General features: G+C 33.5%; 2 protein-coding genes and 1 long non-coding RNA gene across 3 annotated transcripts in view; 2 read left to right on the top strand and 1 right to left on the bottom strand.

The window, feature by feature from the left end:
• Positions 1-190: 190 nt before the first annotated feature.
• On the top strand, positions 191-5,921 carry LOC136808125 (uncharacterized). The gene is made up of 6 exons (XM_067064671.1): positions 191-245; positions 4,540-4,653; positions 4,858-4,926; positions 5,044-5,169; positions 5,356-5,687; positions 5,843-5,921. The coding sequence occupies exons 1-5, from the start codon at positions 191-193 to the stop codon at positions 5,640-5,642; spliced, it is 651 nt and encodes a 216-aa protein (XP_066920772.1). The 3' UTR covers positions 5,643-5,687; positions 5,843-5,921.
• A 914-nt stretch (positions 5,922-6,835) lies between these two features.
• On the top strand, positions 6,836-9,600 carry LOC136805883 (uncharacterized). The gene is made up of 2 exons (XR_010846462.1): positions 6,836-7,393; positions 7,765-9,600. It is a non-coding gene; the product is annotated as an uncharacterized lncRNA (long non-coding RNA).
• Positions 9,601-10,951: 1,351 nt separating this feature from the next.
• LOC136805868 (uncharacterized) overlaps positions 10,952-16,989 on the bottom strand; it is a 29,918-nt gene continuing 23,880 nt past the window's right edge. The window contains exon 4 of the mRNA XM_067062439.1: positions 10,952-11,118. Within this exon, the coding sequence (XP_066918540.1) occupies positions 10,980-11,118 (139 nt within the window). The 3' untranslated portion in view covers positions 10,952-10,979. The remainder of the gene's footprint in view (positions 11,119-16,989) is intronic.

Raw genomic sequence — 16,989 nt, 5'->3', positions numbered from 1 at the left:
CTGGATGAAATAAAATCAAGATAACAAAGTTTCATCCATTGTTGCACAACTCGAAAAGCTTTGCTTTGTTGTCTTGATTTGAACTTTCTATCTAAAATTAAAATGGCTACTTTCAAATTGAATTTCTTTTAAACATACAGGAACAGATGATAGTTCAACATATTATTACTTATTTATGGCAGAAATAATGATGGGAGCAGCATGTTCCTCACAGCCATCACAGTCAAAGCGACCAAGAAAGACAAGTAAGTAGTTTCTTCTTTGTGTTCAACATTTTCATTTGCCACATTTTGTGAAAATGAGGCGGCGAGTGGTGGAAAAACAAGTTTTTGTGATTGTTTTTGTGATTGTTTTTTAACGCCCAGTCCAGTCAGCACCATGAACTGACTACCCAATTCCCCTCACATGGCATGGGTTGACTCTGGCAAAGGTTCATCCACTTGCCAAGTGAACCGCTGCGAGTGGGAATCAAACCTCAGTCCACAGAGGTCCACAGTCCACAGTGCCTAATTTTTATGCATATGCATTTACAAGAGCATTTACCACATTTACCACTGAAAGGCATGATAGTAGATTGTGATCTGATATTACCAGACGGTGTCAATCGAACAACTTCGAACAAAAATCGCAATCAAACCAATCGAACGTAATCGAGCGTGATCGAATAATTTGCGATTCGATTATAGTTGACTATGTTCCATTGGTTCGATTACAATAGACCTTTTTTCAAAGAGGCCACCCTGTTGAATAACTTACTTCGTGATACTTCGTTATTGATTATGTACTTTATGGTACTCATCCAATTCGTTGCATCCGATGATTGACCATTACTGTTGTACTGTTAGAGTCAGCTCTCCTGAAGTTGAAATAATTAGGAAGCAGCGGTTCGTCTGGCAGTGTACTGAGGAATTGGTCAAGATGCTGTTTAAAAGTTTGTTTGGTACAGTTTGTGAGGTTTCTAAGGGATTTTGGCAGAGCATTGAAGAGCCTTGGTGAGAGACAACCTCTCCAGATATTTTTATGTTTGACATTTATAGCTTTCAAATTGCATTTTCTACCCAGTCTCTGATTTGTGTAAGAATGCACGCCGTCTGCCTCGTCATTGTAGTTGAAATTGGGGGCAATGTCTTCTAGTATGCACCACGTGTAAATGATTCTGTACCTGTCTCTTCTTCTTTCAAGACTGTAGATTTTCAGTTGGTTCAATTTTTCCCAATAGTTTAAGTGGCTCAACGAGGGGATACCGTTCAGGAATGATTTTTGTAGCAGCTCTAGTTCTTGAATGAGACATCTCTTTGATGGCAGTTACATCAATATGCCTTCTTACCTGTCTTTAAAAATATAAATAAAAGTAATCACGGAAAAGGACGCGAAAAAAAAAAGACATAAGTGTGAGAACAGAGTAATCAAACTCGTTAGAAAAAGGTACCATTAGAATCATAAAAATCAACCCTGAATAAATGCAACGAAATTCCAGAAACTTCATAATTCCCAAACAACATTACATTACTATGTCAAACTCCCATCACATAAATTTTACAATTACGTCAGAGTAGACTACGCTCGCCACCGAAGAGGTTTATTTGGAAAGGGTAATTATATTTTATTGTTAGCTTCTTTTTTAAAGATTCGCCGGGTTGGAAAAGTATGAATTTCTTTGTACATATTTTACCTACCCCAAATATTTAGGAGGCTGAGTTTTAAACGAATTGTCAAGTTGAAACGAACGATAAATGTATCAAGATCTGTTTTATTTACCCCCTGGTGACTTAACAAAAGAGACTAACTCGATGTTACAATCCAATTATTGAAATTTTGTGTCGGCCTTTTCATAATGAGCGAGACATACGTTCTCTGATTACGCAATTTTCATATTGACATTTTCGAGGCATTTTGATGTAACTGGATGGAGAGAGCTGCAAGCAGAGCTGGTTAGTTCATTTGTTTTGAAATTTTGTTGCTTTGATTGATCAGTCATTTGATGGCTATGCAAGTTTCCCTCCACTGATGCAAGTTACCCGACTTCACGATATCACCTTTCCATGGTACTCTCTTTTAAGGTACACATCAATATTTGAATTACGATTATTTGATTAATGTATGACCATTACTGCATATATATAAAACACCATACTGTGTCTTAAAGTTTGAGAAATGTTTGTTTGCTAACTCAGCTTTTTTGAATTATATATAAGCTCTTTAGTAACGTCGAAGAGTGATACATTGCGCTTCTCTGCCATATTTTGCACGGTGTATCTTACCAGACCGCCAATATGTACATTTTAAAGACAAAGGCAAATTTTTGTAAGGTTTAGATTGTAATTGATCACATGTTTCAATCTGTAAACAAGAGATTTAATTTGATGACTGGAATTTTGAGTAAAACAAAGGAAATAAAGTGAGTAAAAAATATGGCAGAAAAGTGCAATATATCACCCTTCGATGGCATTGAATAGATATGAACCTGGAGCAATCTTTGATTGAAAACAAAAAGAAATCCAAAATATTTGTTTACCTCAACCAAAAAGAACAATAGACCGATATCTGGTCTGATATGAAACATGAATACCGATATCTCAATCTAAAAAATGAGAGTTTTATGTAATTTAAATTTACACAAGAATGATTTAATAATTTATTATAGTGTACAATCTTAAATTTAACCACAAAAAATATTTTGTCCAAGAAACCTTAACTTTTCTAAGATGATGTCATAGAATCCCGAAAGCTCTATTCAATCTTAAAGATTAATTAAAAATCTCTAAGATTAATATTAACCTCCTTTAAAAACATAACTTAATGGAACTAATCATAAACCAATTTTTTAGAATTTGTAAAAATTAAACTTTGTTGGTCGATAAATTTCTATTAAGTTTTGTTGTCAAACTAATAGAACTAAAGAACTGAAGAAAAAATCTGCATGATGTGCCTGTTAAACTTATGGCCACTACTCAAAGCTCTAAAGTCTCTGCACACTAATTTACTGGTCGAACTTTGTGGAACTATAATATTTGTCAGGTTTGCTGAACTTTCTCTGTTGTCATACTTTGCAGAAGTTCCTTGAATTTTAATCAAACACTTGGATTTTTTAAGAGAGTCTGGATTACATGATATGACATGAGATTGATAATTGATGATTAAATGATTTGCATTCAGATTTTAAAACTGGCAATGATCTATCTATCTATCTATCTATATTTTAAGTATCAAAAGGTCCTAAGACCCATTATCCATACATACAAATTATAAGATTGTATAAAAATAAAAAGTAAATAACCTATGTAAATTTTTTTTGCACTAACAGAGGACACAAAGAAATAGCTTGATAAGGCTAAATTAGAGAAATGGCTAGAGTAGGCTGAATTAGAGTATAAGTAGTGGCAGAACAACCAGCAAAACTAGGAAGGTGCACAACAAGACGCCAAACAAAAACAAAAGAGTTATATATGCAAAGATAAAGAAAAGCTGCTTGTAAAATAGTGGCTAAAATTTGAAATGGGGGAGTCCTCGATTCAAACAATTGCTAAAAATAAATTTCATTTAATAAGTTACATAAATGTAATAGGGATAAAATGCTAAACTAGTGTAATAATCAAGGTTTGTCTAATTAATATTTATTAGTTAATTTTATTGGGTGATCAATAGTGCTAATCTATCATTTCAGTTATCTAGATCGTGATTGCTGGTCAAGAATTTATAAATTTCAAGAATTTTTTAAGTTGTAACGTCTGATGTTTCTGAAAAGCTATTACATGTATAAACAGTGCTGCAAAAAGGGAAATATATATTATTTAAAACAAATTTCAATCAATTAGAATTGATTATTGATATATTATTATTGATTAGTTGTCAATTGCTAACAATAACACAAGGCTAAGGATAAGCAATCAATTACTGTCAAAGGACAAGAAAAAACATATCATCCATGTAGCATTATGTCTGATGTTTTAGATAAAACCAAGAATGTTTTTTTTGCCCTTGGGATTAGGCTTCAGTTACTTTTGAAAAACAAAGTATTTTAGTTGCCTTGGAAATTATAAAAAGTATTTTGCAAAGAAAGCATGTTTTCACCATTTCTTTTGCAACTAAACTTACTACTATTGACTTATCACCTTGGCTATACAAGATATGAAATTTTGAAGGTTTGATTTTGTTTAATTACTTTAAAGCAGTGTTCAGACAAGACAAGTTAAACCCTCTTAATGGCAAGCAGGGGTAGAATCTACCACCCTTGATACTTTTTTATCAATATGATCATATTATGTAGTTTATATCAAACTTACAGAAAGTAAAAAATAATTGACACAACATGCATTATCATAATTTTTTCTCTATTTTTCTATTTCTCTATTTTCCTTAACACTGCAGATCACTGGATAGCATCATTTTAATCACTAAAACTATTCTTTTAACATGAATGGATTTGAAAAATTGTTATTTCTTTGTAAAGAGGATAATATTCATCCCATGGAAAACTTTGAAGGTTGCTAAAAACTTAAAAATTACAAAAATTCTTTGTCTACACATCACTTTGTTTAGGTCTTGGTTTGATGAAACAAATTGTGGCTGTTAACAAATCACTTAAAGCTAAAGCAAAACCCAAGAAAAAATCAGAGATTTGCTTTGTTGAACTCAAGAGATCTGCTGAAACTGGTTAGTATATTTTGTTGTGCGGGACAACTGAAACTCTAAATTTTGTCATCAATACAGACCAAAGAGATTTCTCCCTGTTTCAAACTTTTCAACCTGAATTTTATTGCACAAAAACTTTTGAAAGTTTTAATCTTTAGCTAAGGTTTGTTGTCTTGTTCAATTTTAAATGCATGCATTCTTTCTCCTTTTTTTTGGATAATCTAGGTCAAAGGATCTACAAGCTGAAGAGACCAAAACATAACAATGGAATGAAAAGAAGAATATCAAATACTGGTAAATGTGCAGTTACATTATTTTATGCACTGGGTAATATTGAGGTAACTAAATCTAAATAGAGTTGTGTGTCTTGTATGTATTGAAATTTCAACACTTTCTTGTTATTTTCATCAGTAATCACTGCAGATGAGCAAGTTTTGGATATTGATGCAAAAAATTCAAACTGGCAAATTGCAGAAAATCTGGACACCATCGATAATGAAGAATTAAATGACATAAATCCACAAAGTGATACAAAAAGTAGGTATCATATCATCCCTTCTTGAAGACAATTAAGGAAAAAACATTGTTTAAAATGTTCACTGTTATAAGACTATGTAAGATCAAATCCACCCTCATAAAAAAGGGGAAAAACTGGCAAAAAAAACATTTTTTGTGTTATAATGTAACAGAGTAATAACGATCAACTATTTTAATTTATTTCAGTGAATAGTTGGTTAGAAACGCTTCTTAACTTTGTCAAAACAAAAAAGAAGAAGAAGTCATGGTTCGAAAGATCAAGATCCTGCCAAGAAGATTGGGATTTGCTGAGGAAGAATATTTGGAGGACAATGCAGGCTAGGGAAGTTTGGATGAACATTGTAATGTGTGTTGTGATCGACTTGGTGATCTTTATTGCATGGTTTGTCACAAATCATTTTGTCATGTATGTGACGATGTCTTCCACTTGGCAAATCCATTTCATGATAGATTGTTGTCTGGCAGGTACCTAGATGTTCTGGAGTGTTTGGATGAGAAGAAAGAAATTATACCAACAGGTATTTTTCAAATAGTCAGTTATAATTAGAAAATGTATCATGCAATACATCTAACAGCTTCATATACACACTTTAATCATAGTGCATAGAGCCTTCTCGAAATCACAAAAAGGGAGGGAACATCTGTGAATTGCTATTTTTTTCATTAAGTTTAGTTCGCTATCCACCACTGTGTTTGTTCAGTTTGTGGCAGTAAGGAGGTCACCAAGATCGCTACAGATGAGTATTGCATTGCCGTTACATTGAAAGGTAAGCAATTTGATTTAGAAATTTCAAAGTCAACAATTATAGGAATCTCCTCTTAAAATTGTAATTGTTACCAAATTTATTTCCTTTCACAACAAGTGTACTGCTTTCCTCAGGTTTCTGGCCTGGAAATCCGAAAAGTTTAAACTACCTCTTCAAAGAGGAAGTCTTTTAATTGTGGGACAAATTTCGCAAATCCACGCCTGGTTCCTCTGAACGACCATTTCTAAAGTCCCTTAACTCAATTTCTGATGATTTTTGTAGGGTACGTTTTTATTGGTTTTACTCACAAAACACTTTCTCAATGATAGATATTGATAAAAAAATATACGTGCGTATTAATTTTCATTCAGCAGCAGAGGGAACTAATCTCCCCAAGAATCGGGATAACTTAAAATCGGGTACAGGGACGTGTCGCTGGTAAGGATCGCTTTCAGGCTTTATTAATTTAAAATATCGGACAGGGTTGCAAAGTCACAAAATGTATCTGACTAAGTTGTTTTTGTTTTTGGGTACAAATTTCGTCTGTCAGAGGTCAGGGCCCAAATCTGACATACTACGGGTCCATTTTTCAAACTCCAGTGGCACATCCCCGTCAGCCGGCAAGGTCATGCTAGTCATCCTCTATATAATCGTAGTTCATATGCCACCAAAGGTTATTATTACTAGAAGTATGCGATTCAGACTATATTAAGGTTAGTTAGTGTCCTCATGATCTTGCAATTGTATGTATGTGGTTTAAAAATAGTATGGCCTAAGTATCGATGCGATAACCCACGGTTATAATGATTTTTTTTTCGAATTTGACTGTTAGAAAAGATAAAGTCACGTTGGACATCAAATGGAAGCTTTTAATCTTAAGGTACCGTTTTTTTTTCAAAAACATCTCCAGATGAGAAAAGAAAGTCCTCTGAGACAATTGTAAACCCCGAGGGCTTTCAGAAATTTTTTGAAAAAATCGATTTTTGAATTTTGGTATATTCTGATAGCTCATGAAACAAGGATTTCAAAAATGTATAACATGTTACCTTTTTAATCAATGGATAGTGAAATAATTGGGTTTTAAGTTTTTGAAATCGGGAAAAATCGGGGAAAATCGGGGAAATATTGTCCCTTCTAATCCCTTTCAAATGACCAAATTCGGATGAAATTGCTCTAAATTGCAGATTTCGAGTGTTTGATATGAGCTTAATAATATCCTTGAATTTTTTTTTGTTTCTTTAAATCTAAATTTGAAATCGGGGAAATCCGGATTACACAATGAATCCAGCGTTAGTCTCTGAACGCCCCAGCTAAATTTCGACGCCCTGCCGGGCTGGCGCACCCTTATAGCCCTATATTGCTGACTCTGCGCAAACATAACGCGCCAAAAAGAAGAGTATAGGGGGGACAGTGACCTAACAGACAACAGAGACTGAACTGAGAGATGAGGAAATGGAACAAACTGATTATTTTAACCGGTGAGTGATCATAAGATAACACTTTTTTGCTTCTCTGAGAATATTAGAGCAAGATACCGTATTGGCCAGATAAAAAGAGAAATTGTATGCACGTCTTTTTAGCCTTACCTTATACTAGACTAGACTAGTATAAGTTAGTAAGTCATAACTTGTTGATCATCATATGACAGCCCTTCTTTAATGTTTAAGTCTGTTTTGTTTGTGCTTTGACAAAGTGTTAATATTTACATCAACCTCATGTATATTTTTTTAAATTATTAACAAAGTCAAGTCGAAGAACCAAAACAGTTAATCTGTCAATGAGAAAACTTGAATGAAAATATTATATAAAGCTTTCAGCTAAAGTTTTTTTTTCTTTATAAACTTTATAGGTGTATATGATTGTGGCGTGAACAGTGATACATAGGAGAAGGAGAACGAGGTTGTACAATGATTAAAACTCCAATGCGCAGTGTCCCAGTCCAAAAGAAAATTATGCACAATCTTGTTGGATTTCCTACTTTATATTTGTAAATGGAAACAATATTGACAAAATTAATGTGACGGAGAAATGATATACAATATGCTAGTCACAATCATCAACAAAAGCTAATAGGAGGCTGGAAGTCACAACACGTGGTAGTCTGGAAATATTGAAGTAGTGATGAGATTACAGGATTATCTATCAAATACAGAAATGGATTAATTTTGAAATGTTTGCTACTCGTAGAAAGTAGAAAAACATATATATACTGTTGATAGCCGAACTGATATTTTCTTAGACTTTACTTTCATGAAAATTGAATTGTGGAGATTTGGTACTATTCACCTGTCAATGCCCCCTGACTTACTATGGAAGGATGGGACGGAAAAGTTCTAGAAAAATTGAAACATTGGAAAAACAAAGACTAATGAATATTTGAGTAAAAACTCCTCCAAATATTTTTTGTGCGCATTAAAGGGATTCCGGCACAAAAAATGAAACTTTGTCAGGGCATAGCTATCATGAAAAGCATCTGGAAAATTGTTAATCAGTGATTCTATCCCAAGATATTAACATATTAACATAAATATTATACTTCCACTTTCAAGTCTTAGCACCTTACCCTAGAACAATCTTTGTGTCAAGTCTTAGCACCTTCTCCTAGAACAATCTTTGTGCCATTAATTCATTCATTCCTGCTTAGCATCTACTAATCTCTTGTATTATTTCTGAGGTTTACTCAATAATAGGAAGAAGTTTTATTTTATTTTGTATATCAATAAAAAATTTTACTTAGCACATTAATTCATTTTTCATATCACTTTTCTTATTTTAAGTACTATAGCCTTAGTCCCTTTGTTTAACTCTTGCTCTAGTATTTATATTTTTTCCCTTAATTTTAATTAAACTTGTACACTATAACAATAATATTTATTTTAAATTTTAAATTTTATATGTGGCGAATATGGGCTCAATAATAGGAAGGAGTTTTATGCTACTTAAAATTAAATAGATAGATAGATCCAAAGTTCCAAATTTCAGACATCTGCACTCTGTGGAAGCCATATAAAAATGAAAAAATTTGAATTGGGAAAACTTCTGTTCATTACAGTTAGTCATCAAACTAAAATAATTGAGAGCAGGCTAGAAGGATACCTGTAGTTTAACTAAATAATTTTAGTATGATTGACCACTAGGCGCATGACATTTAGAGGATTTGTATACCTTAAAAAGCCATTTATATATTGATTTTAAGGATACCAGAAAGTTTGAAATCAAACTTTGAAATTATCATTTCAATATGGGTTCCACAGAGTGCAGATGTCTTGAATTTGGAACTTTGGATGTCAATATCTTAGGATAGATTCGCCGTTGATAACTTTTTTCAAATGTTTTTCATTATAGCTTTTAATGGATTAAGTTTCATTTTTATGCAGGAATCCCTTTAATTTCCACAAAACGGAGCAAATTTTATACTCGCAAAAAATAAGAATGTTTTTAAGTATATTTCCCCTTCAACTCTGAGAAAGAATATATTTCATTTTTAATAAAAACTGACATTTTCTTTCAGTTTCTTGCTCATATAAATTGAATTTGTCATTATGTCTAACAATCAAGTTTTTTATATCTTTGGGATTTGCACTAAAGAGAGTTTACCATCAAAATAACTAATTATTAGAATCTTTTGGAACTTAGGGCAAATTGAGACAAAATAAAATCCCTTGAGGAACAGTAAAAACTTTAACATTATTTAGTCTAGTCATTAAAATCTTATTTTGTTTATGCTTGACTTATTCTGAAATTATCCTAATAGGAAAGTCGCCAACGACCATAGACCAACAACACATACTGTCAAATCATTTATACAGTAGATAAGACAACTTTAGGTTAAGACATTACTTTTTTTTGTTACCTCTTAAGACTAGTAAACCTCGTAGTAAACTATTCAGAGTATATAAACATCCCCACATTGTTTATGTTATTACTATATATTCAGAAAGCGTTTAAAAATATGCATAGTATATTCATTGTAATCATGCATCATGTCTACTTGTGCTGGGGGGGGTTTCATGGTTGGCGGAGGAGCGGAATCGGCCCTTTTTTCGGACGGAGTGGCGGAATTTGGCGAAAATTTAGACGGAATTACGGAAATTGGGTTCTCTGACGGAGACGGAAAATTAGACAATTTTAGTGCGGAAAAACGGAATTTAGCAAAAAAATTTGCGGAATTTCGGAATTAGTAAAAGATATTCAAAATTTGCGGAATTTTCGACAAAAATATTGAATTTCAAAGGAATTTTCGGTGACGGAATTTTGGTTCAATTTAAGACGGTGTGACGGAAATTGGAGAAAAAATTGACAATCGAATTTCAATCGGTCGATTGCGTTCGATTTGGTTCAACGTTCGATAGTCGATTCCATTCGATTGAGATCATCTGGAACTAACCAATACGTCAACCAACCAATTCGTCTACCTATTGATCCATCAACCTAACGATGATCAATCAACCTACAACGATGATCTCCATATCATAATGACCGATCCATATCATCCTACTAACTAGCGCACTAGCACTAGCTAAAGCTGATCCATATTATTATATCGATTGTGGTCTGTGGATGATATCAGATGTCAGATGATTACCCACTGATTGATGATCCTTCTGTGATGAAATTTGAAAAAAATAAAACAAACAAACCTTTTTCTTGCTTATTAGAATCCATAACGAGATAACTAGCAATGTGTGTTTGTCAATTTGGATATAAGAGCACAGTCGATTGGCACTGAATGAAGTATGAGCAGAATACAGGGGAAGTTTACGCAACTAGGATACCATTATTAAAGCGCAAACTAAATGAAGAGGAGTGAGCGCAAGGCAGCGGACACGGCACTTAAAAATCACGGATAATCATTGATTTAAGACTCTTGCGAAATTAATGATTATCGTTGATTTAACGGTGATAACGGGTTGGAACACTACTAGATGCCCTGAGAAAAGAACCAAATTAATTCAAGATAGAGATCAGTGGATTCAGAAAAAAAAGAATCAAGGGGTTTTCTAAAGTTTCAAAAACTTTCAAAAATCTAAAAATAGGCATAAAAGTAGACAAATTATTACGAGGTTAAGATGCAGGGAAGCTAAATCTATTTGAAGAATTGATATTATAAATAACTTTATTAGACCAGGAATCAAGCATTTTTAAAGGACTCACAACTTCGTGTCTTTCATTCTTAGTGTTATCGAGTTCTCCTCCGTTGGACCTGAAGAAAGAAAAAGGACCGTAGATTACCTAAACTTTCTCATTTCCCGGGAACTTTCTCACAAGCACAACTTGCAAGGCCGATACTGTATGGGCCTTTCTTTCTAATTTCCTTGTCATAACGTCATTTTGTTTGTGGCTTTTTCATCGGTTATTATAAATTAAGTTAATGCTTCGTCAGTGCCAATGACGTGCCCAATTAAATACAACTAGCCATAACTTTCGTTAAGGTGCCACCGCAGCAAAACGAAAACATAGAGTTGAATTTGCGTTCAAAAGGAACGATCTTAGCCCTACAGTAATTTTTGTTAAGAGTGACCTCTCATCTGAGACAAAATTCTTTCAAATGCTAGCAAATGTGTCAAGGAAGTGATTTACAGTCTACTTAGAGTGACATACGTGCCTTGTCTTACACGTTTTTTATAAGAACAATTTCATAAGAATACGAGGCTGAAATTTGGCCAAAACCTAAGAACAAATTAAGAAGAATCTGAACCTCAGACTTCAGAAATTACTGAGAAGTACATGTTTCCATTTTAATTAATATAGACATTTAAGGCTGAAAAACTCATATATATTTAAGAGCAGCCCAGCCAGAATCATATGACTTACTGGTTTTTCCTGTGAAAAGGGTATATATCTGAAGACACTGCTCTATGTTACTTTACTAATGTACACGTTTAGCAACATAACTGTTCGAATACTTTGAGTAGAGTAATATTTTTAACCTATGAAGAGTGCCGTGAATAGCACAGGTCAAAATCATATATTGACGCTGTGCCGACGAATCGAGATTCTATTCAGCGCGCAATCAACGAAGACAAAAGTAACCATGACGACCATCCAAGATCTTGGATGAGGTTCAAAGTTGATATTTTTATTACCGTCGTTGAAAACACAACTTACAAAAAGTCATCAATGCTTTGTAAAAAGAGTCCGTGATAGAGAATCATAACATAAAGTACGTCTATTATTTCGATTCAATTAAAGTGACATTTCCATAATTAAAAGTTTAGTAATTACTGTTATACATTTGGGGATCATATAAAAGATTTCTATATAAACTCATTTCAATTACACTTGGAGGTTTCTGGGGAATTCGTAAATAGTAAACTGCATACTGATACAGTCTGCTAGACATTAATATGGTAATATTTGCTCTTCATGTTTGATTATTTGTACAGTGATTAGATTGACACATGCGCGATAAAATTTCTATTATTTGTCTTCAGAGGTTAATATATTCTTTGAAAACTTAACCTCTGATACTCAGGGTATCATCTAAAAGGATATTAATAATTACTTGTGGTATAAAAAGGGGATTTCCCAGAAAAGGGAATTTCCTTAGATTTATTTAACTCTCCAGTAGGGATAAGAAAAAGACAAACTAGCATTTCAAAATGAGTAATCAGATCAAAATAACTCCGGAAAAGTCTTTTGATGATGATAAAACAATAGAGAGACCGTAAGATAAGAATGCTACCGTTAAGCGGAACTAAAATACTGAAAAACGTGCGCAAAATTATGAGATGTTTGCCCAACTTCCTTATGCGTGAAGCTATGAATGCCATCCTCAGAAGCTTTAGGCTTCCTCCGGTGGCAATTAGTCTCGCTAAAATTTATACGATTAAAGTATCAAAATACTCTAAGTGGCCTCCAAGCTAATGGGTGCGCTACCTAAAGGACTCAATTGGTGTTTGATCGCGTCATGCAAGCGAAGATAGGTCACTTTTATTTACACCACCCACTATCTTTCCTTGCGGCACGAACAATTCTGACGCACCAGAGTGTTTTCGGAAAAATCGATTGCAGGGATATTCAGGCGTCCTTAAGAGAGGAAAAAAAAGTCTTTTCCATTCAGATTATGCTCGTTTACGTTTGTGAACTATGTCGTAAAGAAAGTGTAGAAGATACAGTCAAAAATTGGACTTGGTTAAATTTTCAACGCTGCAGTGCCTTTTGTGAAGTCGATTTTAAAAGAGGTGTAAGATATACCATCGAATAGAGTCATGTAAAATTCTGAACAAGAAAATGTACAGCAACTTGGTTCTTACTTCAAAATACTAAAGCAATTACGGCGTTTCAAAGCTTTTAAAATCACGGTAAAATGCGCAACTTGGAATTGACGTCAAAATTAGTACTTTATGTCAAAAAAGTCTAAAAACAGCAATTACTTGAAACCAGGATAAAGCATTTAAAAGATCGCCGATGCCTACGGTTGGCTAACAGTTAAGGAATTTAAAGCTAATGAATTGACATCTGGGGAGGCAGAGGAGAAAAGACTAAAGAGAGCAATAAAAAACGCAGAGATTGTCAAAGGCCGTTTTTATAAAAAACAAAAACTTCCCGAAGATTCAGACTATAATAAAGTAATAAGTTGGACGAAGTTGTATGCTAACTCCTGTAAACGTGTCGGACATTACGTATCGCACTGTCCCTTTTCGAATATAGTATTGCCTTCGTCTCTCGTATATTCAACAAAATCACATTCATCGTCATCAACAAATAAAAATTCGTCAAGTTCTTCAAAAAGCTCGAAAGACGGTAAAAGTACCTCTGGATAAAAATATTCGTTATCACTTTAAATTTCACAGCCAAGTTGCTTACTCGTGTTGAAAAATTGAAGCGTTATAATTCAAACGACTTTCCTTAGTATTATTTTATCTTTATGAACAATTGAATTCATTGTGTTTGATGTACTTTAATCAAAAGATTAATTATTTATATACATGAACTACACTTAACGTGTAAAAAAAAAGAAAAAAAAAAAAAAAGGAAATTCAAATTTGTGTAACATCGTTGTTTTCCAAATACACGCTTTTTTTTTATAAGAATACATTTTATAAGAATGTCCATGATGAAAATGGCCAAAAAATTAAGAATATGGTAAGAATATCACCCAACCTCGTCCCCATGACGATTTGCTTTTTATATAGGATGTAGCAAATCGCCCTGGCAAACAACATTAGTATTCCCTTTGATCTGTTGTTATTCGCCGACACGGGAAATTATGACAGAGTCAGCATTTTTTTCGTGTGGGCGTCTATATGTAAATCGATGTGAAGTGCAAGCTGTCTGCCTGCTAAAAAACAAAACAGTTTTCGAAGTCAAACTTTCAGTCAATATGTAATGAAATGTTATTATCTATATCTTGTTATTTTTGTACTAAAGACTGGGTAGGTCTTTTTCTTTATAATGTTTGATGTGGAAAAGCTTCATAAGTAAGTAAGAAGTAATTTTACGGATATATAAGTAGGCAGATAGGTTGGAAGGAGACTAGCCTACTACCACTTTTACATTTTACCACTGCCACTAATAGCTACTGCCACTATTGACTATACAATTTTATGAGATGACAATAAATCTCAATTGAACATTCTTGGGCTTTGCATGTTCAAATTTTCCCGTAGTTTGCACCCCCCTTTTACCCCCTATTAAAAGAGGATGCCAACTTTTCTTGGGTCTTTCCAGGGGGTCTTTTCTAGGGGGCACAGTACCAGGATTTGCCAAAAAAAACTGGGGTGGGGTGAGAATTTAGGGAAATAGAATAATAAAAGGGGTTTGAAAATTTTGGCCAATCTGATTATATACAAATATGGTCAGTTTGTTTAAAGGGACTTACAGGACTTGCGAAATTTGTAAACAAACTGTATGCAGCGGATACAAAATGAAAACAAATGTCACATGTCAAAATAAAAAATCAAACCAAATATGGCTAATTTTGATTGTTCAATTGTTTTACAAGTTTGTTTTGGACACGTGATTTTAATTGTTCTCTTTAATGACACGTGGTTCGCGCAATGTTTACATTTTACTACTTTTATGTCCCTTTAAAAGAATAAATGTGATTGATGGCAAAAGTGTAGGTTGATAAAACTAGCAAAGTTTCATTGTAATGGCTGCATATACTTTGTACTCTTTAAATAATTTTGGTGGTGCATAGAGCAAGTTTCCTTCAAAACGGATTTTCTGTAAGAAAGGGAAGGGGGATATAATTCCTTCACAGAAAGGGGGATGGATGGGTATAAAGGGGGTCTCTGCAAATTATGTTTGCATAAACAGCCTTCTGACCGAGTCCCCGTTTCACTAATATTATATAATTCAAAAAGCTAACAATGTGGCATGGATAATTTTAATATGGTGCAGTGAGAGCTACAGATTGAATCTGTGTTTGGCTGGACGCACCAGTCTTTATGATTAACTTTATAAAGATACAGTCTGTATTGCAATAATTCTTTGATAAAAGCATAACAAATGTGTGCATTTAAAAAAAATCTGCTCGGAAATATTATTTTTTAAGTCAGTTTATTTCAAAGCATTGCATGAAATATGAAACCAGCAATTTAGCTCTTTGTCAGAAAAAATAACTACTTTGCAGACAAAGTTCTAGCCTATTTGGAAGAGTCTTTTCCATAATAAGTGTAATCAGATGGTTTGTAATATTTGGCATGTGGGATCCTTCTATTGTCCTGTAATAACCCATTTAAAAAAAATTTAAATTCTGATACCTCAATTTCGGAAAGTTGTTACAAAAAAATACTTTGAGGTTTTACTTGGCACATTTTGCAGAATTGATTTTCACTGTTGCCACCCACTTTTTGCTCAAACCCTTTCATATTCCTCGAGGCTTTTGAGGAATTTTAGTATAAAGATTGTATTCCGTGGAACTAATTTTTGCAGTACTCTTTTGCGCTTAAAGGGGGTCACTTTGCAATTTTTCGGGAAAAAAATCCCCCCAAAATCATTTTATAATGAACCCCAATTTTATGAAAAAGTCCCAAACCAAAACCTTCATTCTCCTAGGGGTTTTTGGGAAAATCGCCCCAAAATCACTTAATATTGACCTCCCCATTTTATAGATTTTCTCCCATAGTACCAACACCCCTGCTTATTCCAACAACTTGATTTGCTAAGTTCTCTCCTACTGTAGAAATAATTTGACTCACACAAAAATATTCCAAAATAACCTGCCTGATTTTTTTCTAAAAGGCCCTTTATAGCACCAGAAAGAATTTATATGCCCAATTACGAACATCATATCCTTTTGTAATATAACATAGGATAAAAAGTGAAAAAAGATTAAACCTGGTATCAAGAATATTTTGAAAATTATTTCTTTCTATCACTAGAATTAATTAATTAAGTGTCAAGACACAAAATTTGTAAGCCTCTTTGAAAAATACACTTACACGTTGTTGCGTCTTTTGGATCAAAATAGATTTTCAATAACAGAATAAACAGGCTGTACCCTTATGATAGACCTTTAGGCTAACGCTATGTTCTATTGAATAAGGGAAATTACTTCATCATATATACACGAGTTGTCCTTAGTCAAAACAGGATAAATTATTTCATCTTTAGGCAACAGTAGCTGTAATTTATGCTGTAGTAATTAGTTATTCAATGGACCATCCTGATCACCTAACGTCTATCATAAAGGTTGGTGAGTCCAGTCTAAACACAGATTTGATCTGCAGCATCACGCTTCACCTTGTCTTGATAATTTTTAGATAAATTGAAACAAACAGTTGCCAAACAAACTCTGGTACTTTTTCTTGATTTCAGAAGAAATACACTTAGATTTGGTCAAGCAATGTAGTTACAAGAAAACCAAGAATGGATTACTCTCTGTATTATCAGAGATATCAAACTATCAGTTTTTGGCAATAAAAATCTTCCATATTCCCAAGTCAAAACAATTTGAATTGAGATAAAAGTGAAACATTTAATAAAGACGTAAAAAATCAGAAATCAGCTCCCAAAATCTTTACGAGTAATCTATTGTTCATTTTTCTTAACTAATTAAATCTAAACTTCTTGTGAGGCTCACAGTTTTGAACCAAATCTCCAGATCCCAGAGTTTTTATGCCAC

This window comes from Clytia hemisphaerica, unplaced genomic scaffold (genome assembly GCF_902728285.1).
Source record: "Clytia hemisphaerica strain Z4C2 unplaced genomic scaffold, Clytia hemisphaerica genome assembly, whole genome shotgun sequence".
Classification (NCBI taxonomy): domain Eukaryota; kingdom Metazoa; phylum Cnidaria; class Hydrozoa; order Leptothecata; family Clytiidae; genus Clytia; species Clytia hemisphaerica.
Note: the sequence above shows the minus strand (reverse complement) of the source record. Positions and strands in the feature narration are given on the sequence as shown.